This window comes from Heterocephalus glaber, unplaced genomic scaffold, assembly GCF_053883595.1.
Source record: "Heterocephalus glaber isolate CG9 unplaced genomic scaffold, H.glaber_assembly_v1.0 deba00001606, whole genome shotgun sequence".
NCBI classification, from domain to species: Eukaryota; Metazoa; Chordata; class Mammalia; order Rodentia; family Bathyergidae; genus Heterocephalus; species Heterocephalus glaber.
The window spans coordinates 11843225-11870090 of record NW_028258377.1 but is presented as its reverse complement, the minus strand read 5'-3'; the positions used below and the strand labels follow the sequence as shown (position 1 = coordinate 11870090).

The following is a 26866-nucleotide window of genomic DNA, read 5'->3' as shown; positions in this document are numbered from 1 at the left end:
CCTCTGCCCATGTGGTGGTGGCGGAGTAAAATTGTGGTGAGCAAGAAGGAATGAATGAACAGTAGGACCTCTGCTGGGTGCCTTTGCATTCAAGATCTCTTTAAGCCTTCCATAAAATCTTGGCAGGTTGATACTGTAATATCATCACTCTAGACACGAGGACATTGAAATTCAGCCTCTCACAGGAAAATGTAAAACTTGTCCGAGAATCAAGACTACTGTACTCTTTCCAAACCCCATGCTTTTCCCTCCCTCTGCTTCCAAGGCGGGTAAAATTAAGGCCCTCACAGAGGGTTCTGCTGAGGGTGTCCCCTCAAAAGGGCCTTTGGTGTCCTGTAGATGCAGTGGCTCCGTTTCGGTTCTGGACATGGTCCGTGTTGCTGGGCGGACCTCTGTGATGAGCGGCAGCACACACCCTCCATCTCCATCCTGAGAAAACTGGCTCAGAGCACATCCCACAGCCTCCAGGTGACTTCTGCATGACTGGCAGCATATTTAATCAGCTACTTAATGTGGACAAAGATAATTCTGTTTCTTAGAAATTCTCTGAGCTAACAATTACGTGGTTAGTAAAAATTTTAAATTATTTCATGTAGTAGACCGCAGTGAAATTTTTCAGAACTGTTATTGTAAGATTAATGAGTAGCTCGTTTTTTTGTTTTTTTTTCCTTTGGAGTACTGGGCATTGAACCCAAGGCCTTCACCCTACCCTATATCCCAGCTCCACCCCACTTTTGATATTCCATTCTGAGGCAGGGCCTGGCTAAGTCACTGAACTGCCCAGGGGCTGGGTTCCAACTTTCGATCCTCCTACCTCAGCCTTTCAGTGTTGGAATTCCAGGTGTGCATGTAAATATTTTTGTTTAAGAGGTATTCTTATTCACCCCATTTGTTAGTTGTGTGAGAAGGGCAGCTGACCTAGCAAGGAAGAAGAAAAAGTAGAAAATTAGTTCATTAGCATCCTTTTTTCTCTTCATTGAATAAGTTGCTTAAACATAAAATAGTTTTACTCTCTTAGGTATAGGATTGTCTGTAATAAGGGATTTTAGGATTCTAGAAGTTGGAGTAGGTGCGCTTCATTCAGCTCAGCTGTATTCAGTTCCCTTTGATGAGGAACCCTCAATGTTAGTTCCATCTTTCTGGTGACGTTATCTCTTTCACTTGAGCCTATAGTAGCCTGCAAATGAATAGACAGGAGGGATTGGTTGACATCTCACAAATTCTAGCAGAATGTCTATCTTTTTTCCTCTGGTCATGGAATTTACAGTTTTATTTTTAACTTATAAAAGAACTGGCATAGGAAGTGGGGTCTGTTAAAAGAATCTTGGCTTTTGAATTTTATCAGTAGTGGGAATAGTGTCAACTGTGCACACAAGTGCTTTGGACTGGGTAGTCCTCTGGCCAAACTGAAAAGGGAGTTTTGTCTTACTGCTGCTCTAAGAAAAGGATTTCATAAACATAGAAGGCAAGAGCTCTTTACCTATAGTAGAGGGTCTGTGGGTCCCTAGAAGTTATACAAAGTCCTATGTAAATGTGCATTTGTGTTTTCCTCTCTGGGCATCAGCTTTTGTCAGATATGAAAGGGGATAGTAACCCCAAATATTTAAAACCCATGTGAATAGTGCAGTGAAGGCTGCCAAGGTTATGGGAAACCATCTAAAGAGCAGTAGGACAAGAGTTCACAACCCTGAATTGTGAGGAAGGAAAAATTAGAAAATTGGCTCACCAGCATCCTTTTTTTCTCTTTATAGAATATGTCACATAAAGGTTGAACACAGAACTTTTACTTTTTTTTTTTTTGGTATCGGACTCAAGACCTTGCACTTTCGAGGCAGATGCAGCACCACTGAGCTAAATCCCTGGCCCCAGTCAGAACTTTCTTGCCAGTGGTTTTGCAGAGTTTCTGTGGGTGGGTGTTCTTACCTCAGTTTCCAAAGTTTGGAATTCTGTGATGTATCTAAGAAGTCCAGAAATAATGGTCAAGCACAGTTGTATCTGTAGAGTTGCTGAACTCTGAAGTTTGAGGCAGCAGTAAGGGGTGTGGAGATGACGTATCATCTGGCCTTGTATAGAGCTAGCCTTGTCTGTATTTTGAGAACAAAAAAATGGTTAGAATTTGTCATCTTGAGACTTTTTCTACATTTCTTCTTAAGGTAAAGAGCTGTAAGTTCATTTTTGCAAGTTTATTTAGAGTTTAAGTTAACTTCTGTTTTCAGATATGAAATGTGTTCTCTTCACAGTCCTCAGATTCTCAGCTGTTGACTGCAGAGGAGAGGAACCAAATTCTACTTGAGCTTAAGAAAGCAGGATGGTCAGAATTAAGTGAGAAAGATGCCATCTACAAAGAATTCTCCTTCAAAAATTTTAATCAGGTAATTATTATGAATTCTTGTTAGTGCTGTGGTTTATTTTTGTTCCTTTCAACTTTCTAATACTGTTGGTTGTCTGGTCCCATGTGGACCCAGGGCCTACATTCTCCCTTCTTTAAGAATTCAGTGAGAGGGGGTCCAGGGATTTAACTCAGTGGTTCTGCCACCTGCTTCGCAAGCGCAAGGACCCAAGTTCGATCCCCAGTGCCAAAAAAAAAAAAGAATTCAATGAGAGTGCCAGGTGTGGTGCCGAATGCCTATAATCCCAGCATACAGGAGGCTGAGACAGGAGGATCACTGCAATTTTGAGGCCAGCCTGGGCTACATAGTTCAAGGCCAGCCGGAACTACATAGTGAGACTGTCTCAAAAATCAAAAAAAAAAAAAAAAAAAGGGCTGGGGATTTAGCTTGGTGGTTTTGCTGCCTACTGTGCAAGTGCAAGGACTGGAGTTTGATCCCCGGTACTGGAAAAAAAATAAGATCTTCCTTGTTTATAATTGCTACAGCACACCTGGGCAATTCTCAGCCCCAAGGGAAGGGATGATTTATGTTATTTGGAAAATAAGATTCTGAAACTACTATACTTTTGATTTGATGTTGGTTATGATAGTTACTTTTGGACTTTTAGATTACATTAAAAGAGGATGTGAGCTTTTAATTTTTATCGGACGAGGGCATGAATAAAAAAAATCAATTCAGAAATGTTTGCATGCTTGACAATTTCCTCTACTTTTCCTGGGCAGTTTATAAGTTTTCTTTCTTTTTGTAGTTTTATTTTTGCCTCTTAAATCATCTCTCAAGCTGCTCCTATCTTACTCTTCCTTAATTAGCTAGTTTTCCCCAAGCCCAGTAGCCAGCCCTTGAAGCTTTTCTTAAAACCTGACCTCTCCCTTGGAGACTTAGCCTTAACAAAGCAAGTGTTCCATTTGAGTCCCACCCTGTTTAAAGAGTCATCTCCCATGACTTACCCTTTAGTTATTACTCCCCTGCATTATATAAGGTAAAAGCTTTTGATTATTTCATGTTTGTTCAGTTAGTTTGGTAATCCTTTGGACAGATTTATTGTTTTTATTTATATTAAGTGTCAGCATCTCGAAGTCAGAGACTGTTTGCTTAAATAACTTTCTATTGTACACAATGTAGTTGTGGATACAAACAGGCATTTGATAAATGCAGACATTGATTACAGTGTTTGCTGGTTTCTAGAAGGGTGTGTGAGGACCAGATTGCCACCAAAGAAACCCTCAGCATGTTTTCCTAGTAAATGCCATTGGCTCCACTGAGCTGCCTGCTCTATTCTGTTCTCCATCCATCTGGCTGCCAGCCATCTGCTGAGTCCCCAACTCCTAAGGAAACCTTCACCTAGCAGACTCCTTGTCCCCACTGCCCCATGTGCTCGACAGCTCTTGTCAGGGGCTTAGCACTCTGTGGCTGGTGGGAGGGAATCCCATTGGTACAGTAAGCTTGTGTATAAGCTCTAGGTAGCATTTTCCAAGCTTATTAAAATTCTTACATGTGTACAGCTTGACTTCTTTAAGCCTGGGCTAATTTATTGGGCTTGAACATGTGGCTTAAAGTACTTGAATGGTGTTGCCTCAGGCTCTGCCCATGAGTCAGTCCTCCAGCACTACTCTAAACCTTGTGCTTAGCACAACTTTCAGAAATAGGAGGGAAGGGAAGCTGTGCAGGGCATCCTTGATTAGCTGTGACATTATTCACTGGGACATTTCATTAACTAGGCTTTTTCCTCAGCTCATGCAGCTTTTAGGAAAAAGAGGCAGATGCCAAGAAAATCAGCTAGTGTCAGGAAATGTGCTCAGAGGACCAGCACCGAGATTATACCCTGGGGTCAGTTTTCCAACAGGCTTCTGTGACTTCTGCATGTACATTGGCCTGTAATGGCACTGGTGTCATGACGGCTATCACTGCCTTCCAGGCAGAGTCAACCAGAAGCACTAGTTGTACAAGTTGGGTTAATCGATTATTTCAGCAAGGGAGAGCATGGGGTCATCAGAAACCATGGGGGATCTCAGGGAGGCATTGGTGGAAAGACTTGTGACAGCATTTGGGCTTGTACTTGTCATTTTGGAAGGTTTTGAGGGAATTAAGGCTGTGTTCTGGATTAGATGGTGTCAGGAAGTGGACAATTCTGTGATTCAACGTTTTTATAAATCTTAACTATAGGAAGAACAGACTAAGGTGGGGCCAAAGCTGAAACTGGAAAAGAAGCTGTGGTTATTCATTAGATGGGAAAGGGGGATGTTTGGTATTTTGTGGTTTGGAAAATGTTTGTGTTTTGTTTCTGGTCAGATAACATTATGGAGTGGTGTATTTATGTCCTAATGCATCATGGTCATAGAGTGGCTCTGTCTGCTCTTGATGTCATGTTCAAGAGGAGAGCACATCCTAGGCCAGCTCCCATGCACTAGGAGCTGTTCACATCCCATGTGTAGGGTAGCGACCCCTTGGGACTGACAGATCCTTATTCATCTTTCATCTAAGACAGAAAGCCTTTTTACTTTTTTGGGGTACTGAGGATTGAACCCAGGGCCTTTTTACTGAGTCATATCCTCAGCCCTTTTATTATTTACATTTTGAGACAGGGTCTCACTAAATTGCCAAGTTACCCAGGCTAGGTTCCAACTTTTGGTGTAGTTTTTTATTTTTGTTTTTGTTTTTTGAGACAGAGTCTCATATACCACCACACCCAACTTGGTTTATTTTTCTTTGACACAGGGTCTCACTATGTATATGCTTCAGGTTGGCCTTGAACTCACCATGTAGCCTAGGCTGGCCATGAACTCATGGTGATCCTCCTGCCTCAGGCTCCCCAGTGCTGGGATTACAGTATGTGGCACCATGCCTGGCCATTGGTTTTTATTGAAACAACAACAGAACATTAAGATGATGTACATTTTTAAAAACTGTGTGGAGTGAGCATACCTGTAATCTCAGCAATTGAGAAGGCTAATGCAGGATCTCAAGTTTGAGCTTAGCCTGCACAATTTAGCAACCCTGTCTCAAAGTAAAAAATTTAAAAAGGGCTGAATATATAGCTAGTATGAAAGCCCTAGGTTCCAGCCTCAGTACTGACCTCCCCCTCAAAAAAATCACAACTACTTAAAAAAATTTTTTTGTAGTGTACTGAGGATTAAACCCTGGACCTTGCGTATGCTAGACAAGCACTCTGTGACTGAGACACATCTCTAGCCCACTGTTCCACTGGTTTGTTTGTTTGAGACAAGGTCTCCTTGTAGTTCAGGCTGGCCTTGAACTCACTGTGGAGCCCAGACTCCCCTTAAACTCAAGGTGATCCTCCTGCCTCAGCCTCTGTAGTGCTGGGATAACAAGTGTGTGCCACCACACCCAGTCCCCTGTTCTCTTTTCGTATTTCTCCATAGGTATAACTTATTTACAATGTAGTAGTTGTATATATAGTTAAATTTAAAAAATTATCTTAAAAGTATTATTAATTCACTAGATGTTTATGAAACATCTTCAGTATGTTAGGCGTTATTCTAAGCTCATGTAGCTCCCATTACAAGGAGAGAGGATAGATAGTAAACAAATGAATAGATAATGTAATTTCAGTTAACAGCAGGTACCATGAAGAAGAATCATGTAAGAGACTGGAGTAGAAGGTGAAAGAGGAGGCATTATTTCAGAGGGCATTGTCTGGAATGATCTCTCTGGGAAGGAGACATCTGAGTCCTGAGTAATGTGAAGGATCTCAATGTGTGAGACTCCAAAGGAAGAACGTTCTATATGGAGAAACAATTAGAGTTCCCAAAGCAAGATGACCTTAGCATGGTTGAGCAAGAGCCCCAAAACTAGTGTTCTGGATGGAGCAGACTCAGAAAGTAGAAAGAGAAACTGAAGCCTTGTTCGCATGGTGAAGAGTTTGAGTTTTAATCTGTGAAAAAACTATTGGAGGATTTCAAGAAGAAAAATGTCATTATCCTATATTCTAAAATATCATGCTGGATTTCTGCTGAGAATAGGCAGTAGAAGGCAGGAGTAGGAGCAGGCAAACTATACAGGACACTAATACCATAGTCTAGGGAAGAGACAACAGGAGATCAGAGGTGGAAAGAAATGTGGGATTCCTCGTATGGTCTGAAGACAGAAAAATAGAGAGTTGCTGATAGAGTTGGAGGTATAGCTCAGTGGTAGAGCACTTGTCTAGCATGCCCAAGACCTTGGGTTTGATTCCCTCCCTAGCACTGCCAAAAAAATAAAGACTTGCTGATAGATTGATCAGGGGTTGGGGGAGGCTGTTAAGGATGACCCAAGGTTGGAGTTCAAGCTATATTGTGAAGGATAGTGCCATTGGTGTCACTTACTGACCTAGGGAAAACAGGCCATAGGGAATTAAGAATCCTGTTTTGGGCCAGGGTTGTAGCTCAGTGGTGCTGTGCCTGCCTGGCAGGTGCAAGGTCCTGAGTTTGATCCCCAGTACCAAAAAAAAAAAAGAAGAAGAAATGGCAGTAGAGGTGTAGGGATAATGTCCATTGTAACAGGAAAGAAGGAAGAGTGTATCAGTGTAGTGTAGGTAGATTGGTATGTTTGTCCTGGAAAGAAGAGGTATTTCTCTTCTGATTATTTTAATTTTTTTTAGTGAAGTCATCAACTGAGAGCAAGGGGAGGTGGGAGGGAGGAGTTTTGGGGGTCTGAGGAGGTAGAAGGAATCCAAGTCAACTTGGTGACAAAGATAATGAGTTGACTAGGAAGATGTGGCTGGTTGATGGGAAGTTCTCAGTGTTACTACAGATTATGATCAAACTTTTTTTTAGACAATGACTTGCTGTGTAGTCTTGAACTCACTGTGTAGCTCAGGCTGGGCTCAAACTTCCCATCCTGCTGTCTCAGCCTCCTGAAGGCTGTGGTCAGACATTTAAAGTAAAGATTTTCTTTGTTTTGTCCAGCCACGTTCAGCTGCCTGGATACAGGTTTGGAGTAGATGTGGACTGAATGAGAACTGAACTTTTGCCGAATGAGTACAGTGGAAGAATAGAGGGCCAAGGAAGTAAGGGCATGTGCAAGGGAGGGATTAAAACATTGGCCCTTGGAGTCTAGGCTGGTGAGGGAGGTATGGCATGACAGGGAGATAGATGGTGAAGATCTGAGAGAGTCATTTGATATCTTTTGGAGGGCAAATGAGCAATGCTTGTTAAGCCTTTTGTGAGTGGGTGTGTCTGTGTCTGTGTGTCTGTGTCTGTGTTTGTGTCTGTGTTACTGAGGATCAAACTCAGAGCCTTGCACATGCTAGGCAAATACTCTACCACTGAGCTACACTCAGTCCCCCAATGGCTGTCAGCTACTGAAATCTACATGCCCATAGTCCTAACCTAGAAATTTATATTCTAGATGTGGTCCTGCACGTATGCTAATTGGATATGTGAGGATGACCATTAATGTTCTATTGGGGCCGAGGATTTAGCTCAGTGGTTTCACTGCCTGCTGCGCAAGCACAAGGACCCGAGTTTGATCCCCGGTACCAAAAAAAAAGTTCTGTTGGCCTGTAATGTTTTATTGTGACTAGGCATTTCCATGTGCACTTGCCCACCATGTTAAGGTCACATCCCTCTTGCTGAAGCCCTGCCATCAGAAGGAGTTAAGAAGGCCTGCTATGCTTACAGTTGAGAGATCCAACACTTTTCCTGGCCTCAGCTCCACAAACTGGAGGAGGCCACAGTTACAACTGATGACCTTTCTGGTAAGAACATGATTCACACTGAATTGTAACTTGTTTAAAAAATTCGGTGAACATATGGGTAAAAAATACATTGTTTCTTTTACTCGATAGATTGAGGTTTTCTTTTTTTTAGTTCTTTACATTATCTTTTCATTTTTCTTACAATAAAATCTTCAGGAGTAGGAGTATACCTGGTTGGACATTATAATTTTTTTTCGACGTTGTAATTTTTAAGATGGTGTGCTTATGTAGTTTGTGTAAAGTGGTATCACAGTTTTCTATCTGTTATTATATCTAGATGTCCCCTCAAAGCCTCATGGTGGGGAGTTTTGAAGGTGGCTTGATTAGAGTGTGTGATACTGGGATTAAGGGTGTGTGATTACTAAATTAGTCCATTGATTGGTTTGGCATAGTTCTGAGTGTGGATGATGGGAAGGCCCACCCTAGGTGTGGGTGGCACCACCCAAAGGACAGGTAACCTGGAAAGGATAAAAAGGAGAAGCAGGCTGCTGCTGCTTCACTCACTACTTGCTGTCTTCTGCCTGCGCTGCTTTGCCATGGACTGTTTCTCCTCTGCAAATGCCCTTCTGCCATGCAACCCTGCTGTGGAGGCAGCTGACTGTGGACTAAAACCTTTGCAAGCTGTGAGTTACAATAAACCTTTCCTCCTTTAATTTTGGGTGATGGGTATTTTGTCTCAGCAACATGAAAAGTAAGGCACTGTCTTTTAGTATTATAGAAAATGAACTATACATTTGAGGAACATTACCACTGAACCTTGACAAAAAACCTATTTCTCAAGTCTTTGGGCTCTTTCAGGTTTTATTACAGTAAGAGCCAGCAAATACATTTGATCTTCTTTTTTCTGTCAGAGGTTTTATTCCAAGATATGGTTGGCTCCACATAGTCTAAATTAGTTTCATAGCTCAGATGAGCACAGGTACTTGGGGATTATAAGTATAGAAATTTCCCAGCTATTCTCCCAGGATAGGTAGATGAAGTAGTCATAGGTGGCAATTCCTGTTGGCACCTCTGCCCTTGGTGGTGGTGCACAGGCTCCACAATGCTTTGTGGGTTGGTGGGCGGTATGATGGTGACAGCGGCACTTTACGAGCAGACAGTGTGACAATCCTGGGACTCAAGACAGGGACTTTACATATTCAGAGTGCTTGAACTCAGACAGGGCGAGGTTGCATTTGTAAAGGAGTTTTGCTTTTTCTGTTCATGGATACATAAAGAGGGAGAGCTCTGTAAATAAACTTATTTCTGGGCATTGGGCAACGGCAGAGCAACTGTATTGAATGAACAGTGTCAGTTGGAAATGTGGATGTGCATGTCCCATAGAGATAAATTTTGTTATATATTGTCATGAACAGGAATAAATGGGAAGCTTACAAAATCAGAGGAAATTTTAAACTTTAGAAGTAACTGCAGAAGGTGAGGCTTTGAAGCTCAGGAAACAGGTACTCCAGATGCCAGTAGGTGGAGCCCTCCTGGGCAGGAGCCCAGACTGGCCAGGATACCCCGACCCTGTAGCAGGTTGTCCTCAATCCCCCACTCCTGGATACTTGGGACCACCACTTGGGACCACTTGTTCAGTGTGGAAATAAGCTCTGTATCAGGAATAGAGAAGTAGTGGTTGGACACTAGAGTTGTTTTGGTCCATTTTGGGTGAATGAAAGATTCTGGATGGAATTTTCTACTGGTAAAGGTGAGGACAGAAGCTTTGTGAGAAGGAGCTGCATTCACTACATTCCTGGAGAAGCTCCTGTGCCTTGTCTGTGCTTTGTTAGGGGGTCTGCTGGGCAGCCACTTGATTATCTGAGTATGAATTATATGAATTGGCTGGTGCTCAGCGACCTTTCCTCTTCAAAAGGGGCACTTTTCCATTGTTTGATTGAACAGCCGTCAAAGTGTAGTACCCTTTCCAAAGCAAGGACCAAGCTTTGTTCTCTAGCTTATTCATCAGATTCATGTTTGTAACTGCTGCCTCAAAAGCTTTCTTGGGCTGGGGTGGCAGAGAAGAGGAGTCTCCTAACTGGCTTAGCTCACATTGGCCATGGTAGGGGTATTCTGTGCATCTAGCAGTAGTATCACCACATGTGACTTGGGGGTTTGTACCATGTTTCTCTTCCAGTGCCCAGAGAGACTTCTGAAATAGAGCAGTTGAAAGTTACTGTTGCTGGCTAACTTTATAAAAATGTTTTAATTGAGGAATTTGATAATAGGCTTATGGTTAACATTTTCAGACACTTAATGAAGTCAGAGGCTTGATGATACCAGAAGAAAGACAACTGCTAATGAAAGTTTTTTGTTTTGTTTCTTTGAGACAGTCTCACTATGCACTTCATGCTGGCCTTGAACTTGTGGTGATCCTTCTGCCTCAGCCTCCCAAGTGCTGGGATTACATGGATATGCCACCACTCCCAGTTGTTAATGAAAGTTTTAATAGTACTCTTCAGGATTTTGATGAAGGTCTCAGCTGCTGTCTTGTGAAAATTAGGGGTTTTATTGTTGTTACTGTTGTTGCTTTCGATATTGGGGGGTTGAATGCAGGCCCTGAGCAATTTAGCAATTTAGCAAGACCCTGTCTCAAAATGGAAAATAATAGAAGGGCTAATAAAAATATCCAGGTAGTATTCATGTTGCTGTTCACTTTGAAGTTCTTCCTGGAGTGCCAGGTAAGTCTGGAACGCCCTGTGTTGATGTCGTCCGGTTGTGGCGGACGTGTTGATCCATCAGGATAGGGAAATAAGAGCCTAAGGTGTTATCATCATTTGGAGTCTTGTTTCTTCTGTTTGTGTTGTACAGTAGGTTTAGACCTGATGTATATTTGTAAAAGCATATGCAGTAGATGAGGAGAAATGTAAAACAGGTGTCAACAATGCAAATAGGACACCACACTGCAGTGTGAAAACACTGTGGTCGTTACACCGTCCTTTAATAAAAATGGACTTTCTACTGCATCAGTTTTTCTTAGTCATGTAGTAAATCTTCTGTTTACAGAACTTAACCTGAGTGTATTGTAAAAGTCAAACAGCCAAGAAATACAATTTCCTCAATAGTCTTTGTCTTGCCCTTTTACAGATGGCATAAAATCAGGAGTGTAAAAAATAAAAAAGCAGTTTGAGCTGACGTGAAATGTATTTCAGATTTATGCCTTGCAGATGATATTGGTATGATTAATGCATTCATTGCCTTTTTTTATTGCTTTTCACAGATAATGTACATGATGCATGGAAAATGTTGTGGGTTTAAATCTTTGCCAGGTTTAGACTATGAATATCAACAGATGTTATCATATAAATACCGTAATTATTATGAAAGAAAAAATTTGTCATGAAATGTATTGACATAAATTTCATTTATGTAAATTGCTTTCATCAGCCTAAAACCTTACTGTAGCATTTAGGGCTTATGAAGCACTGAGGATGAGATTAAGTTGGAATAAAATGGTCACAAATGGGTTACTTTAAATTTAACTGACAAAATAACACTTAAGAGTTAGGAAATTACTGAGGAGTTTGTTTTCAGCCTGTATTGCTGGTACTTCTTAAATAGGTTGACTATGAATTAATAACGATGGCTGCTGGCTCAATAACTGCAGAAAATAATTGAAAGGAGAACTTAAATAATAAAAGTATTTTGGTCTTGCTCTTTTCCATTTTGTTTCTGTTTTTTCTTTGCTATATCTGTCTACCACTTCAGTATGACAACTATCAGTCGTGTTCAGGTTTGCACAGTGAATTTTGACTGTAGAGTTTTGGTGCATTATGATTTTGACAAAGAAATTTGCAGGATATGTGTATTGGTGGAATATCAAAATCAGCTAGTCACCTCTTCTTAGTAGCAGTACAGTGCTGTGCTTGCATTCATTTCTGGTGGCTAGGTAGAGGACCAGTTGGTGTCTGTCATCAGGAAAGATTTGGTCCAACAGTATGGACAAGTGGATGAAGTTCTTCCCTGGCTCTGAGTTCTCTGTTCTGCTCTTTTTATATGTCCTTTTAAAGAAAGCAGAGCAGTAACATTCTCTCCAGTATTGTAGTTCATTGATCGTCATATTGCCCCTCTGATCTAGTGGAGATGGGGCCTTCTAAGTCATTCACAAAATCTTACAGAACAACACTGAATCAGACTGAGATCGTGAGATCTCTTCTGGTCATACTGGGTTGTGTCACAGTTGTAGGTTCCAGACTCACATCCTTGGATCCTCACATCCTTTTGTCCTTTTATCCTCACATCCTTTTTTATCCTTCTTGTGATACAGAAATATTTTATTATTGATGTTATTGTTGTTTTTAGGAGATATCTTATTTTCCAATTAATACTTGTTAGGTTACTTTGCTTCCTTTAATGGGTTTCACCATACTTCCCTGAGAAAGTGAATGCTGTATCACCAGCTGATACAAAGCTGTGTTTGTTTGGAAGTAACCCAGGTATCACTGTTGAGCAACCAGAGGTCATTTAATTGTATCATTCACATCAGTCCTATCAAAACAGCAAATGCTGCTAATGAATCTGTTTTCTCACATGGTCTCATTCAGCCAGCAGGGAAGAACTGTGGTCTTCTACTATATCATTCAGCAAACTGACTTCACTTATACTGTCTTCACCATTGAAGCCCTGACTGTGGGCACTTATGAGGTTCCTGAAGCATCCCCAGGCAGATAGGCTGGGAACTGCCTTGTCTGGCTCTGTTGGTTGCAGCAAGCTCAGTGAAACTCTACAGCCGACAACCACCCAGGGCTGGCACTATCTGGCCCAAGGTTTGGAAGGAATAAAATATAACAGGACTACCTGGTTTCATCTTTGTTCACAAGAGCTTCCAGTTTTGTTGGGGAGGTGGCACATCCAAATTTTACAATGTAAATTTTTTCAAATTGCGTTGTTAATCAGTACTAAAATGTGACTTATTAATATTAAGTCAAAGGCAATGCACTGCAGTGTGGCTGCCTGGAGGAGTTTTGAGTTGGTCCTTGAAGATCTGATAGATTTTTGGGAGGGACAGGGCTAAGAGGAAATAGCAGGTGGCATAGGTTGAGGGTAGGGAGGAGGAAGACACATCTTGTTTGCAGTGTGTTGGGGAAATGAGGGTTCTAAGATTGGTTCAGTGAGCTGGGGTCCAGATTGGCATGGGGGCTCCCTGTAGGGCACTCTCCCCTGGATTTAGCATTGGTTAAAATTAGGGATAGCTGAAAACAAATCTTGTCTTTTTCTCCTTCCTTCAGCATGATTGTTTCTCACAGCAGTATCACCACCTCTCAAACACCCAGGCCTGAAACTGACCAGGCAGCAAGAACTGCACAGTCATCCTTTAGTGTCTTTTGCCTGGACTAGGTTGCTGGTCTGGGTGTCTCTTCCTGCCTTCCCCCTAGAGAACTAAGAAGCTGCCTGACTGCTTGTCACCTTTAGGCTCTCCCTGCTTCAATTTCTGCTGGCCTGCATGCCACTTTGTTGTGACTATATTGGTCTCTATTCAGAAAATCCCATTGCTTTTCTGTTGTATCTTACAGGACACACTTCATCATCGTTCTTCCTGCTGTTCCCCATCCCACCCTGTCCTGCCTCCATCTGACCCCATCCCACCCACTGCTATAGTGTTTTTACATACCTAACACTAGTAAACAATAAGGAGCACTTATTTCAGGTAGGCGCTGTGCAGGACACTGGGGTGCAGCAATTAATAAGGCAAATATTGTCCTCATTTTTTTGTATGTGTTGGGGATCGAACTCAGGACCTTGTGCTTGTGAGGCCAGCACAGAGCCACTGAACTAAATCCCCAACCCTTTTTTTTGGTACCAGGAATCAAACTTGGGACCTTGTGTTTGTGAGGCAGGTGACAGACCACTGAGCTAAATCCCCGGCCCTTGTCCTCACCTTCATGGAGCTTATAGTATAGTGGGGGCAAGCAAGGGTAAACAAAGAAAAAAATGAATATATAATTACAAGTTATGGTGCGTGCCATAAGGAAAATCCTGATAGCTAATGCCTAATGAACACTTAAGGACTTTATGTGTATTCATTCATTCAGTCCTCACAAAATTTTGTGAAATACATATTATTTCCCTCATTTTGCATATGAGAAAAGTGAGGTTTAGATTAAGTGGTCCCACAGCTGGTAAGCATGGAGTCAGGATTTGACTCCTGGCAATATATACCATAAGCTAGCAGGGATACTGCCTGCCTTGGCAGCAGGAAAGGGTGTGTGAGAGACAGTAATACAAGACCTAATTCTGCTTGTGGAGAGCAGTTGGGAAGGCCTCTGAAGGGAAGTGATAAGCTGATGCACTTTTTTAAAAACACCAATCAGAGGACATAGGGGATGGAGTTGAAGGGGCAGAAGTCAAATTGGGGAGATAGCAGGGAAGCTGTTGCGCTGATCTAGGTGAGACAACATGGCTGGGGTAGACACAGTATGAGATTGTGGACTGGGCAGTGACAGGAGATGCAAAGAAGTACAGAGGTTGGAGCTATATTTAGGACTTCACACGATCAGAAACCAATGGTAGCATACTTAACACTTACAAAAAGTGCAAATGTAAAGAGAATATCCAGGTTTCTCTGATTATGGGAATGGTGGTGGGGCGCAGGGAAGAAGAACAGAGTGTTAAAAGTACCTCTCAGACTTCAAGCCTAGAGAAGCTAGGCTGTTGGAAGTGACATTTATATTACTGAGCTGAGGAAGTGTGGGAGAGGAACAGGACTGTGGTACAGGAATGAAGATTTCTGGTTTGAACATTATTTGGTTTTTTGTTTGTTTTAGACAGGGCCTCTCTATGTGGTCCAGGCTGACCTCCGAATTTGCTGTCTTCTTGCCTCAGCCTCCTGAATGCTGGGATTATGGATGTGTTTCACCATGCCCAGCTGGTTTGGGCACTTTAGAAGTGCTGGGCTTGAACTCAGGACCACATACATACGAGGCAAGTGCTCTGCCACTGCACCACACCCTCAGCCTTGGACAGTTTAAATATGAGTTGCTGGAAGATATCCAAATGTCAAATTCAAGAAAGTAGTTGTAGCTCAGTATGGTGGCACATGCCCATAATCCCAGCACTTTGAGAGGCTGAGGCAGGAGGATCTCAAGTTTGAGCTCAGCCTGGGTAACTTAGCATCTTAGCAAGAATATATATATATGTATATATCTGGAGATGTGCGTATATATATGTACATGGAGCTATCTATATCTGGATATTTATATATCTGTATATCTGTAACTATGTCTAGGGATGTGGAAAGGCCCTAGGTTCAATCCCTAGTACCATAAAAAATAAAAAGGTAAGGGCCAGGGATTTAGCTCAGTGGTTTCGCTGCTTGCTGTGCAAATGCAAGGACCCGAGTTCGATCCCCGGTACCAAAAAAAAAATAAAATAAAAAGGTAGTTTTATGGTGATCTTGAGGCAAGGTCTGGATCATAGGTAATGGGAGGATCATAAGAATTCGTGGGAAAAAGCCAAGATAATAGGTAATAGCACTCAGGAAGAAATTGTAGTGTGAGCAGAGGGCTTAGGTCTCAGTCCATTTAGGGGCTAGATAGACAGGAGGAGCTAGCAAAAGACTCAGACTTGTTAGAGAAGTACAAAAACACCACATCAAAGTCCTATCACAGAATCTGAAAGAAGATGGCATTTTATTTTAGGTTTGTTTTTTTTTTTGGTACCAGGGATTGAACTCATGACCTTGCACTTTCGAGGCAGGCAGCAGCACCACTGAGCTAAATCCCCTGCCCTGAAGATGGCATTTTAAAAGAAGGGAGGAGAGGGCCAGAGATTTAGCTCAGTGGTGCTGCTGCCTGCACAAAGTCCCAAGTTTAATCCCCGGTACCAAAGGAAAAAAAAAAAAAGGGAGGAGAGGAGGGGAAAGTAAAAAGAATTAAGATGTGTTATGCACATGTGCCAGCTTCCCATGATGGATATAATCAGACTGAAAACATGTACTAATAAACATTTTTAAAAAATAAAAGGAGGGACCAATTTTCCTGAGATCTCAGGTTTGATGAGTACTAAAGGATGACCATTATATCAGGCAGCATGGTAATCATTGGCAACCATAGCAAGAATGGTTTTGATGGAGCAGAGGTGCAGGTCAGCCTCAAGAAGTAGAAGAGCTCATATACTTATGCAGATCCTGATAGCCTTATTAGTCTGTTGTTTGTTCTCTCCTTTTAGAATTCAGTCCTTGGGCTATTTTGTTCGTGGTGTTATTTCAACCTTGTTTTGATATTAAACCTCTGAATCTTATTGAACCTATGAATGTGAAAGCTGGAGGAAGATAATGAAGACCCAAGTGTGAAGTGGTTTGCCAAAGTGACAGTGAACCAGTGACAGAATTAACATGAGAATAAGTGCATGAGAATAAGGGTGGAGGAAAACTGTTCACATCATGGCAATCAGGAAGCAGAGAGAGAAAGGAGGAGCCAGGGTAGGAGATACACTCTTTCAGGTCATGCCCCCATTAACCTACCTCCTCCAGCAATGCCCCATCTCATAATATCATAACAAAATATCATGTTAGCTATGAGCTCATCAGTGGACCAATCCACTGATGAGGCATAGTGACTCCTTGATCCAGTCACTTTTTAAACTTTGTCCAGGGTGGGGGTGGAGGGTGGGGAAGCAATCCAAATCTAAACCATAATATGTTACCTAGGTGTATTTGAATATATGAAGTTTCTTGATTTGGTCCACTGTGGGCCTATGTACTTGGTCGGTCCTGAGGGAACAGAGTTTTTCTTCTTTTTGTCTCCTACAGGCTATTACCTAAATTGTCACTAAGGATTTTTCCTCTTCCCCATCTGCTTATTCCTAGTTACTCATATATGGTGATCAGCTTATCTGGTCAGTAAATGGCTGTGCATGATGGGATGAGAGAGAGTGGTCTGTAGTGCCACAGGGCATTTCCTAGAGCAGTGGCGGTGAACCTTTTAGAGCCAAGTGCCCAAACTGCATCCTAAAACCCACTTATTTATTGCAAAGTGCCAACACTTGAATTAAATCTGAATATTGAGGTTTTAGTTTAGAAAAAACCTCATACATTAACATCTTTTGTCTTAAAAGAAAAACAGTACGCGTGCCATAGGTTAGCCATCAGTGTCCTGGAACAACATTGGTTGTATCTTTTTTTTTTTTTTTTTTTTTTTTGTGGCACCAGGGATTGAACTCAGGACTTTGTGCTTTCGAGGCAGGTGTGGTGCCACTGAGCTAAATCCCTGGCCTTGGTTGTCTTTTTTTCTGCATGCAGTTTTGAAGCAGCAGAAAAGAACTTGGGCCACTCTTGGTATTTCCAGTTAGTCGCCTTCAGTAAGAGAGATTTAAAGCTGGCTGGCACTCATTAAATACTTTGGCACCACAGCCTCAGCCACCCACAACCACAACCGTAGTCTGTTGTGGATATTAGTGTTCTGAGGGCCCATGACAGGTTCTTTAAGACTCCACAAAGCATTATGCTGGGAGGCAGCTGCAGGTCTGTTCACCTGCTCTACATTAGGCACTTGTTTCTGTTTTCAGACAATTCTTTTAATCTTGAATCTTTCCTTTTGTTGTTCAGCACCTTTGGTTGATTCTTCTTTTTTCTTTCTGTTACAGCTTGGTGGTGGCTTTGTATATAGAAAAGTTAAAAATATATTTTGAGAAATTATTTCTAAGCAATTTTGATGTAAAAATGCTAAAGTTAAAAGTATTCTTTTTTGTTTGTTTTGAGATGGGTCTCACTTTGTTGTCCAGGCTTGTCTTGAACTCCTGGGCTTTCAAGCAGTGTTTCTGCCTCAGCCTCCCAAGTAGTTGGGACTATAGATGTACATTGCTACATCTGGCTACAGGTGACTCTTGTTTTTTTTTTTTTTTTGTACCAAGGATCAAACTTGGGACTTTGTGTTTGTGAGGCAGGTGGTGGAACCACTGAGTTAAATCCCTGGCCCTACAGGTGACTCTTAATGTTGCATTATTTACCTGAAATACAGCCAGGTCAGGTTTCTTTTTGACAGTTTATTAGAGTCACAAGTATTTTATAGACTAGTGAGTATTTGAGATCTATTAGGTATTAGTAAACTTACTGTTAGGTGACCTGTGATATAGCATCCTAGCAGCCTTGTAAGGCTTGGTGATAGTATCTCCATTTGGCTAATGGTGGAGAAGTCGTTAAGGAGCTTGCTCAGACTTACTGAGGAAGTGGACAGTGGAGCTATAATTCCAAGTCCAGGTATTCTACCCTGAGGTGATGGCTCTTCTTTTAACAAGTCTGTAATATTATGTGGGTTAGTTTTGTTTAGGAATATCTAAGATCTTTGAATGAACAATTCTGCTATTCAGAATTATCTATTTCCACTTACAGGACATTATGTGTACTTGGCATATTTTGAAGAGAAAAGTAGCCAGCTACCCATAGGAATTTGAATTTGACCTGTGAATTGTTTCATGGTTTCTTATGTCGTGTCCTGAAAACATTGATTTATAAAACTCAGTTGATCATTTATCAATCCTAAATCTATTACAAGTTGGAGGTCAACTTTTATCTGGAGGGGAAAGTCACTTCCAGATAGAAAGTCTGCCAAGAGCAACTGGAGGGCTGGTGATGTAGCTCAGCGGCACAGCACCTTCCTGGCCAAGTGCAAGGTCCCGAGTTCGATCCCCAGTATAAAAAAAAAAAAAGCAACTGAAAACTTTACTTGTACAAATGGAACTCTGCAGAGAAAACACACATGTCATGCATTTGAAGATCCCATCTTTCTAAGCCACTGACCATACAGTTGTGGTTACAAATATGTAGAAGAGAGGGCCATTGTAATTCTAAGTGTATTGAAGTGATTCTGAAATATAAATTTGAGGGTGTTTCTCTTCCATGTTTATATTTCTTTAAAACTACAATAATTTTTTGGTTTTTAGGGATAGGGTCTCACTTTGTAGTGCAGGCTGGGTTTGAACTCACTAGGTAGCTCAGCCTGTTCTCAAACTCATGGCAATCCTCTTGCCTCAGCCTCCTGAGTGCTGGGATTACAGGTGTGTAACACCTAGACTGGCCTAAAACTTTAACTGTTAAGCAGAAAAGTTTAATATTTGTGGGTTACTCATACTTTACAGAAATCAGCCAGGCCTCTTGCTTTTATAGGGACTATACCACCATGATACATTTGTGTGGTATGTCCAGCTGGTTAATAAATATGAAAAACAATTCTGTATAAGTACTGCATGCTAACTGATTGCACCACTGGAGCTCCTGAAAACAGTTCTGATTGCATAATATGTCTTATTTTAGAAAACAAAAAAGTACACAGGATAAAAATAGTCCTTTTGTAATCCTTCTGCCCACTTAAAAAATAATGTGTGCAGGCTAGGGATTTAGCTTAGTGGTTCTGGTGCCTGCCTTGAAAGCGCAAGGTCCCAAGTTCAATCCCCAGTACAAAAAAAAAAAAAAGAAAGAAAGAAAAAAATAATGTGTGTATATATCTGTGCATATGTGTATGTGTGTGTATATTATAGACACTTTTTAGTCAATTGCTTTTTTCACTTTATATATAGTGAACATTTTTCTTGTCAGTAAAATATTTTATCTTGGGCTGGGGATATAGTTCAATGGTTTCACCGCCTGCCTCAAAAGCGCAAGGTCCCAAGTTCGATCCCCGGTACCAAAAAAAAATTATCTCATGTTTTGTAATAGTGATATATGTAGTATTCCATTTAATAGAAAGGTCATGTTTAATTTAGCCAGTGCTTTTTTTTTTTTTTTTGGTACCGGGGATTGAACTTGGGACCTTGTGCTTGGGCAGCAGGCGCCGAAACCACTGAGCTAAATCCCTGGCCCCTAGCCAGTGCTTTTATATAGTAACCATCTTCACAGTTGAGGCTTGTGAAGCCCCCCTTTTCTCAGTGGTCCTGTATTTTTGCTGTCTGCTGAACACAGAAATATCAGGGATCCATACCAGCTTCTTCTTGCTAAAAGTACTCAGGATCTTGATACCCGGATCCAGTCACTTGTTAAAAAGTAAATTGAAATCATCACCTAGATAGAATTGATCTGTTGAAGCTAAAAAATCAAGGCTTTCAAGTTATTTGAGAAGCCCAGAAGGAAAATGTTATGTTATAGGGCTTTGTAGCCACCATTCTCACAGCTTAGTGCAAGAGTGTGGGGAATGTTTTCACAGAAGGGTTTCTCTTTTTGAGATTATTTTTCAGATAAAGGAGGCTTGTTTAATTCAGGAAGAGTTATTTCATAGGAAATTAAATCTTTGTAAATCCGCTATCACATTTCCACACTTGCCAGTTCTCTCGCAAATGATGGCTTTCAAATGGTTTGAGAGGGTTTCTTAAAAGCAAATAATTCTGCATTTTATACATATTTATCTTTAAATTTTTTTTTAGTATATGTGCTGCTGAAGCGAGCACTCTTATTTTTGAATAAATAAAAATCTCTTAGGTAAAAGACTTGTGTTTCCCCTTTGTATTAGTATCTGGATGATATACTGGATGATATTACTGTTTCTCAAACTGAGAATGGTAAATTACTTGTGATTTTTTAAAACAATTTTACTTGGTGCAAATGTTTTCTGGAAAGAACTTAAAAAATACAACTAGTTCTGCTGGCCAGGCACTGGAGAGTTGCTGCTGCTTAGAGATCAGTAATTGTAACATCTTGGTTTGTAATCCTCAATGGTGTCTAATCATGTCATGTGCTTGGGAACCAGGAAAGAATTTTCTTTTCAAGTCTTAGAGCATCAGTTTTTCCAACATTGATCAAAGGTTGGAAAACTAGTATTATATACATAGCCAGGGTATTCATAACTGTCTACATTCTTAATCTTTTGGCTATTTGGTTGAAATATATCTACGCCTCTTAAATATTGAAAGCATAATATCCTTTAACCTACAACTGCAGAGTTAAAATGAATTTTATGTGAAATATTTAGTTGTGGACCACATCTTCAGCTTTTTATATGCCACAGTGGTCTTGTTTTTTTCCCCTTCCATTGTCTGATAGTGAGGTCATTTTCAGTCCTCTGAGAAATTCTATTCCCAGCCAGATGCGGCTCATATATTAAAAGTAGCACCTGTGGCTAATATCACAGCAGCTTACCATAAATTTACATGGTAACTAGGATTATATCTGTCAAGACTGTTAAAAAACATCTAGATTTAATTTGATTTCCAGTATTGTAGAGGGTATCCAACATTTTGCTTCATAACTGTATTTTAAAAGTTAAAAATCACTCCATTGTTAAGTTTTATAGCACTCCTAGTGCCCATTAAGTTGATTTGTTCAATGGAGGTCAGAGTAAAGCAACTTGGCTACATTAAGATCGGAAACCAACCCATTTGTGACAAATTTAGTCCTTTCGTGTGAATCTTCTCAGCGTCTCTGCACTGATTGGATTCAGGTGTAGCTTATGTCAGTAGCATTTAACCTCAAAAGAATGAGTGGTGTGATTGGGTTGTTGTAAATTATGAGGCATTTTGCCTTTGGTTGTTTAAATGTAACTGTTGACTCTGCTGCCCATGCCTGACTGCTCCACCATCTGTCTATACCAGAGTAGTATGGTTTTAGAGACATCTTAGAAAATTAGGGAACATGCCCTTATCCTTTTTCCTCCTTTATGTAACCCTTCCTGAATTGCTCTATGACCCATTATCCTTTGAGTCATCTCCCATATGTTGATTTGCACACCTGCAGTTATAAAATTATTTTGGGGTATCACTCTATCATATTGTTCACCAACTTTCCATCATTTATGAATACAGTAATGATTCACTGTAAATCAAAATAATTTACAAGTTACAGAGAATCTGCTCTTACAATCGAGTTGAATGATGAATTTCTTTGGTGTCCTCCCATTTCATGTGGTTTCTTAAAAAGAAACTGGTAATATATTTCTGTTTGCAAAAATTAATAGTCCAGAACTGAGTTAAAGGTTAAATTCAATCTAAGCATTTTGTTGTTTTAAAATATGTAAACAAATATAAGCCAATTAAGAAATAAGCAAAGTCTGTTTCTTAATTAGGCATTTTAATTGTCTTGGCAGTAATCTTGCTCCTGAACAAGACAGTGGGAATGTTAAATGTTGGCACTGAGGTTAGGGCAATGTGTGGCTCCTCAGCACAAATATCCTCAAACTTAAGTATATATGTCTGCTTTAAATTAGAATCAGCATGGAAGTACTGTTTTGTTGATCATCTTTCTAGAAGGAATTTTCTAAGTTTTTTGGCCTAAGTCTCACCAAAGAAGTAGAACAGCAGCCAAAATTATTATGTTGAAAAGATTGTAGCAATGGAAAAAATGAGTAGGGTAGTGAAGATAAAATGGTAATTTAGGGTTACTAGGTATTATTAATCACTTAACAGAAAATATCATTAATGATCAGTTTTGGAACCTTGTAAAACTTTTTTTTTTAGTATGGAGGATTGAACCTAGGGGTTCATACATGTCAGGCAAGTACTCTACCACTGAACTTCATCCCTAGCCCCGTAAAACATTTTTTTTTCAAAGAATTATGACATCTCTTTGTGTTTCTAGTTAATTAGATGCCCTCCTTGTGTATTTGGATGACTGATGCAGTTTCTACTTGGCTGTCAGTGGAGAGGAGGGGTGAAAACATAAAATAGATACACAGTGTCTCTCAGCCCTTCTTGCTTGTTTTTTTCTCTGCCTCCTTTATTTCTTTATAGATCTTCATGGTTGACCTTCCTGCCCTCTCCCCCACATTGTAATCTCCTTGAGGGGCAGCCAATGTGACCCAGGCCTAGAGCCCAGGCAGGTATGTGGTACAGTTATTAACAGATTAATAATTATGAGTATCACGTACTTTCAGGAGCAGACTATTGGGAAGATTCTGGAGTTTCCAAGTACACTGAAGTTTTCAGATAATGTACAGAGAGCAGAAATTTAAGAAACTGTCAACTTGTTTTGCTGACCAGGATTCTTTTTTTCCTCAGTCATCCATTGGAGTTGGAAGCAATTGTATCATTTTGTTTCTGAAGATACCAGTTGATGCTCCCAAGAGAACAGAAATCATGGAGTTGTTATATTGTGTTTTAGCCTGGGAGCTCATCTGTGTAGTGATCAAAGACATAACCTTAGAAGGTTGGCTTTGAAAACTGAAATAAAAGTTATTTTAAAAGACCTGCTTATTTTTAGAGAGAAGCATTTATTTCCCTACAACCCAGAAAAGAGTTAAATCCTAAAATAATTATTGAAGTGCCCAGTGCCAGCTTTTTATCATTCACTGATGTCATATTACTGTAAGTGGTTTAGAGTAAGAGAAGTGGCCATAATTTAAGGCTAGGTAGACCAATGTTATAGTACTAAATAGAGATGAAATGCTTTAGCGTGCATTGACTTATAAGGTAATATTTAGTTTGGTTCTTTCATAAATAACATTCCATGTTGAAAAATGAAAACTGTAGTATTAACTGCATTTTATTTAGAATTTTCTTTTAAGCCATGCAGAATTCTATTGTGTAATTGGTTTTTCAGATTATTGTGTAAGAGTAAAGTATATATTTCTTCTAATGAGATCCTTATTTGGCAAAATTTAGCCGTTACAGTTGCTATTGCATGAACAAACATATATCCGTTTTGTTTTTTTTTAAATTTTCATTCTCTCCACATTTGTTTCTCAAATATATGCAACATTTCTTCTAAATTATTAAAAATGAGGATTTTTTTGAGAAATAAGTTATTTTGTTATATTGAGACCGTGTTACAGATCTAATATTTCAATATTCTAGGGCTATAATTAAGAATGGATTCTGCTGGTAAATGTTGAGAAGAGGCAAAGAAGGAAGTTACAATACATTGCCTATTTACCAATTAACCATTACCTGCCAAAAGCACATCAGACCCACACAGCGGACATCCGCTAATCCAGTGGTTAGCCGTTCCGGGCTCTAATGCACACTGTTTTACACGTTAACGGTTTTGAAGTTCCAGGGCAAAGCTGACCTTTCACATGTGCTCCGCTCACAGTAGGAATCTCCACTCACTGCTTCCTGTCAGAATGGATTATAGTGACACAGCCCAGGGCTCACTTTGGCTGCAATTAAGTTTTTGATCAGAATTATTTCGTTCACAAACAATCACATTTGTTAAAATGTTACATCTGCCCTGAGAACCACTGGCAGCCTCTCAGTTTATCAGTGTGATGTGGGTGTAATTCTTCATTTGTTTTTCATAAAATGGCAAGACATCTTATGTATGTTATTTAATTTTTTTCTTTTACTGGTTTCTGCCTTTCATTTCGTTGGGTTTGGAAGGAAACTATGTCCTGAAATTAGTACAAAGCTGCTTGAAAACTTTGGGAATTTGAATGAAATTGTTTTTGGTGCAGAGCAAAATTATCCAATTGGGAGCCAAGATTCAAATATTATATCCAAAAATTGTTAGTGGTGGTTCTGTTTCTCACATGAGGAAAAATTTTAGCTTTGTGAGTATAGGGTTTGAGGTTTTGATTCTTGGTCTGCAGTTCCTGTAGTCTCCGTGCCACAGTGTTGCTGCCTTTCAGCACTGATCCTAATGCACATCTCCAGATCATCACTGCTGCCATGGACTTTGGTGCCAGAAGTGAAGCCCGCATTGGCTTCCTTAGGCTCACCACCTTTGGGTCTTTGCTTTCAAAAGTCATTTCCTCGCTAAGAAGTGGCAGCAGAGATTTATTAAAGGAGCTTTTTTGCTGACTGACCATTTTCTGCCAATAAAATAATGTGGGTATCAGTGGAACTCTTGAGTTTTATGGGTGATCTGACAAGGCTATCATCTCACCCTTTTGTGACCCCATCCATTTTGAAGAAGAGTCTGTCTGCTTCATAGTATTGTATGTTGGGTGGGATACTTAGGGGGCACAAGATTAGAGTTTGAATTGAGTGTGACTTAAAATGGAAAATAACCTTTGACTTAGTTTTGTGTGCGCATGGAGTCTGGGCAGCTAGTGCTGAGGTGGTAGTGGGAACGGGGGAAGGATTAGGGTTAGGAGGACATGAGGCTGAAAATGCTTGAATGCTGCCTGAAAGGTTCACAAATTTAAAAAATATATTTGTGTATATACATATATATGTATATATGTAGTATATATCTCTATTAAAGTAATTTATGACCAGATTTTAAAATATTGCATTAAAACCTAAGCCATTTCCCATTTGCTTTGATGTAACCAACTCATTTATTACTAACCCATAAAATTATAAGTGGCAAAGAAAGGCATTGCACCAAAAAAACTATTTAGCTATAATTTTAAGCTTTTAAAAGGGCCTAGTTACACATCTAAAGTCCAGAGGGTTTATTTAAATGGAATAATATAAGTACAGGCTACATTACCATAACTTTCATTTTCCTTTTTCAGATGTGTGAGCAAATTTTTCTTAAATCCATTATTATAATTGTGTTTTTGCTCTTTTCAAAAATATCATATCTGGAATTTCCCTGGCCATATTTACTTTGTTTTTGTTTGTTTCTGAGGCAAGGATCTCAGAGTGTTGCTCAGGTAGGCCTTGAATTCCTGGGCTCAAACAATCCTTCTACCACAACCTTCTGAGTAGCTGGGGTTACAATATGGTGCCACCACACCCAGCTTCATATTTACTGTTTAAAGAAAATGTATTTAAAGAAAATAATAGAGTATTAAATTTTGTGAGGAAACTGTACCCTGCAACCTTAAGTATGAAGTGCCTGGCATCTTTTAGTATTGCCAGGCAGAATTTGTAACTTTTTCTTCTTGTGGTCCTGGGGATTGAACCCAGGACCTTTACACTGAGCTACATCCCTGGCCCTCCTTGTTTTTGAGACGGAGTTTTGCTAACTTGTCCAAATTAGGCTGGAATTTACGATTCTACTGCTTCAGCCTCTTGGAGTGCTGGGATTGTAGGTTTGTGACACCACACTCGGCTTAGAATTTGTAACTTTTTATTAAAAGTTAATGTAGGGCCGGGGATTTAGCTCAGTGGTTTCGCCGCCTGCTGCGCAAGCGCAAGGACCCAAGTTCCATCTCCAGTACCAAAAAAAAAAAAAAAAAAAAAGTTAATGTAGCCATTTTCTTAGTTTCAGGTTTTGTTGATTTGAGCTTCTGGAATTTTCAAAAGTTAACTCAATGTTAAACCCATGTTAATGTGTATGGGGCATCTTCTGGTTCATAACAAGAACCTTCAACATCTTTGGAGGGTGTTTTTAGGGAAATTTGAGGCAGCCAGAAGAAAGAATAGTGCAGAGGGCCACAGTCTCTGCAAAACAGCAGAGAAAACTACCATCTTCTGCAGTTCTCAGCATGTATAGACAAAGTCTTCAGGCCTAAACCTTAAATGCATCTAAAGAAGGCACAGCCTTCTGTGTACAGTGAGCAGCAGCTTCTCATGAAATATACAAAGGAGACTGGAAAGACAGAGACAGACATCTGTGACTTGGGTTCTTTCTCATAGCATAAGAAACTAGAAGATGAGTTGGACACTGGACCACCTTAAAATTTTACTGGTTTGTGAAAATACTTCTGAGGTCCTAAATAGGTCCTTTATGCCAGACAGAACTCCAGATTCTCTCCCAACTATCCTGAAAAACAAACCCTCACTTCTTAAACAGTATGATTGCTGGCTTAGGGACACCCTACATTTACTATAAGAAGAATCTTTTTCGTAAATCACCATGGAATATAGCACTTTTCTCCTTATGTTGGTCACACAGTGGAAGAAACCCCACTGGTCACTGGTCTACCCCTTCTTCATATGAAGAGGAAGCAGAGGCTGAGAGGGAGAAGTAACTATCCAAGGTAAGAGAGCTCAGCCTGTCCCATCGTAATATTCTCCCTTCTCAGTCTGTGGGATTCCTTTAATCTCAGGA

The 26866-nt window shown here is 40.3% G+C and overlaps 1 protein-coding gene and 1 long non-coding RNA gene across 6 annotated transcripts in view; one reads left to right on the top strand and one right to left on the bottom strand.

The window, feature by feature from the left end:
- The window catches only part of Pcbd2 (pterin-4 alpha-carbinolamine dehydratase 2), a 62173-nt gene that overhangs the window by 3321 nt on the left and 31986 nt on the right, over positions 1–26866 (top strand). Inside the window, exons 2-5 of one of the 5 annotated variants that reach the window (XR_015444748.1) lie at positions 340–468; positions 2241–2372; positions 7945–8085; positions 26711–26795. Coding sequence is in view for 4 of the 5 variants with exons in the window: in XM_013077988.3 (XP_012933442.2) it covers positions 340–468; positions 2241–2372; positions 7945–8085 (402 nt within the window). In the remaining variant the exon portion in view is untranslated. The remainder of the gene's footprint in view (positions 1–339; positions 469–2240; positions 2373–7944; positions 8086–26710; positions 26796–26866) is intronic. The other 4 variants (XM_013077988.3, XM_021238619.2, XM_004836219.3 and 1 more) reach the window with 4 other exon arrangements.
- LOC110344481 (uncharacterized) lies at positions 827–23951 on the bottom strand. Its single transcript, XR_002387071.2, has 3 exons — positions 23869–23951; positions 1924–2084; positions 827–1177 (listed from the first exon to the last, which is right to left on the bottom strand). It is a non-coding gene; the product is annotated as an uncharacterized LOC110344481 (long non-coding RNA).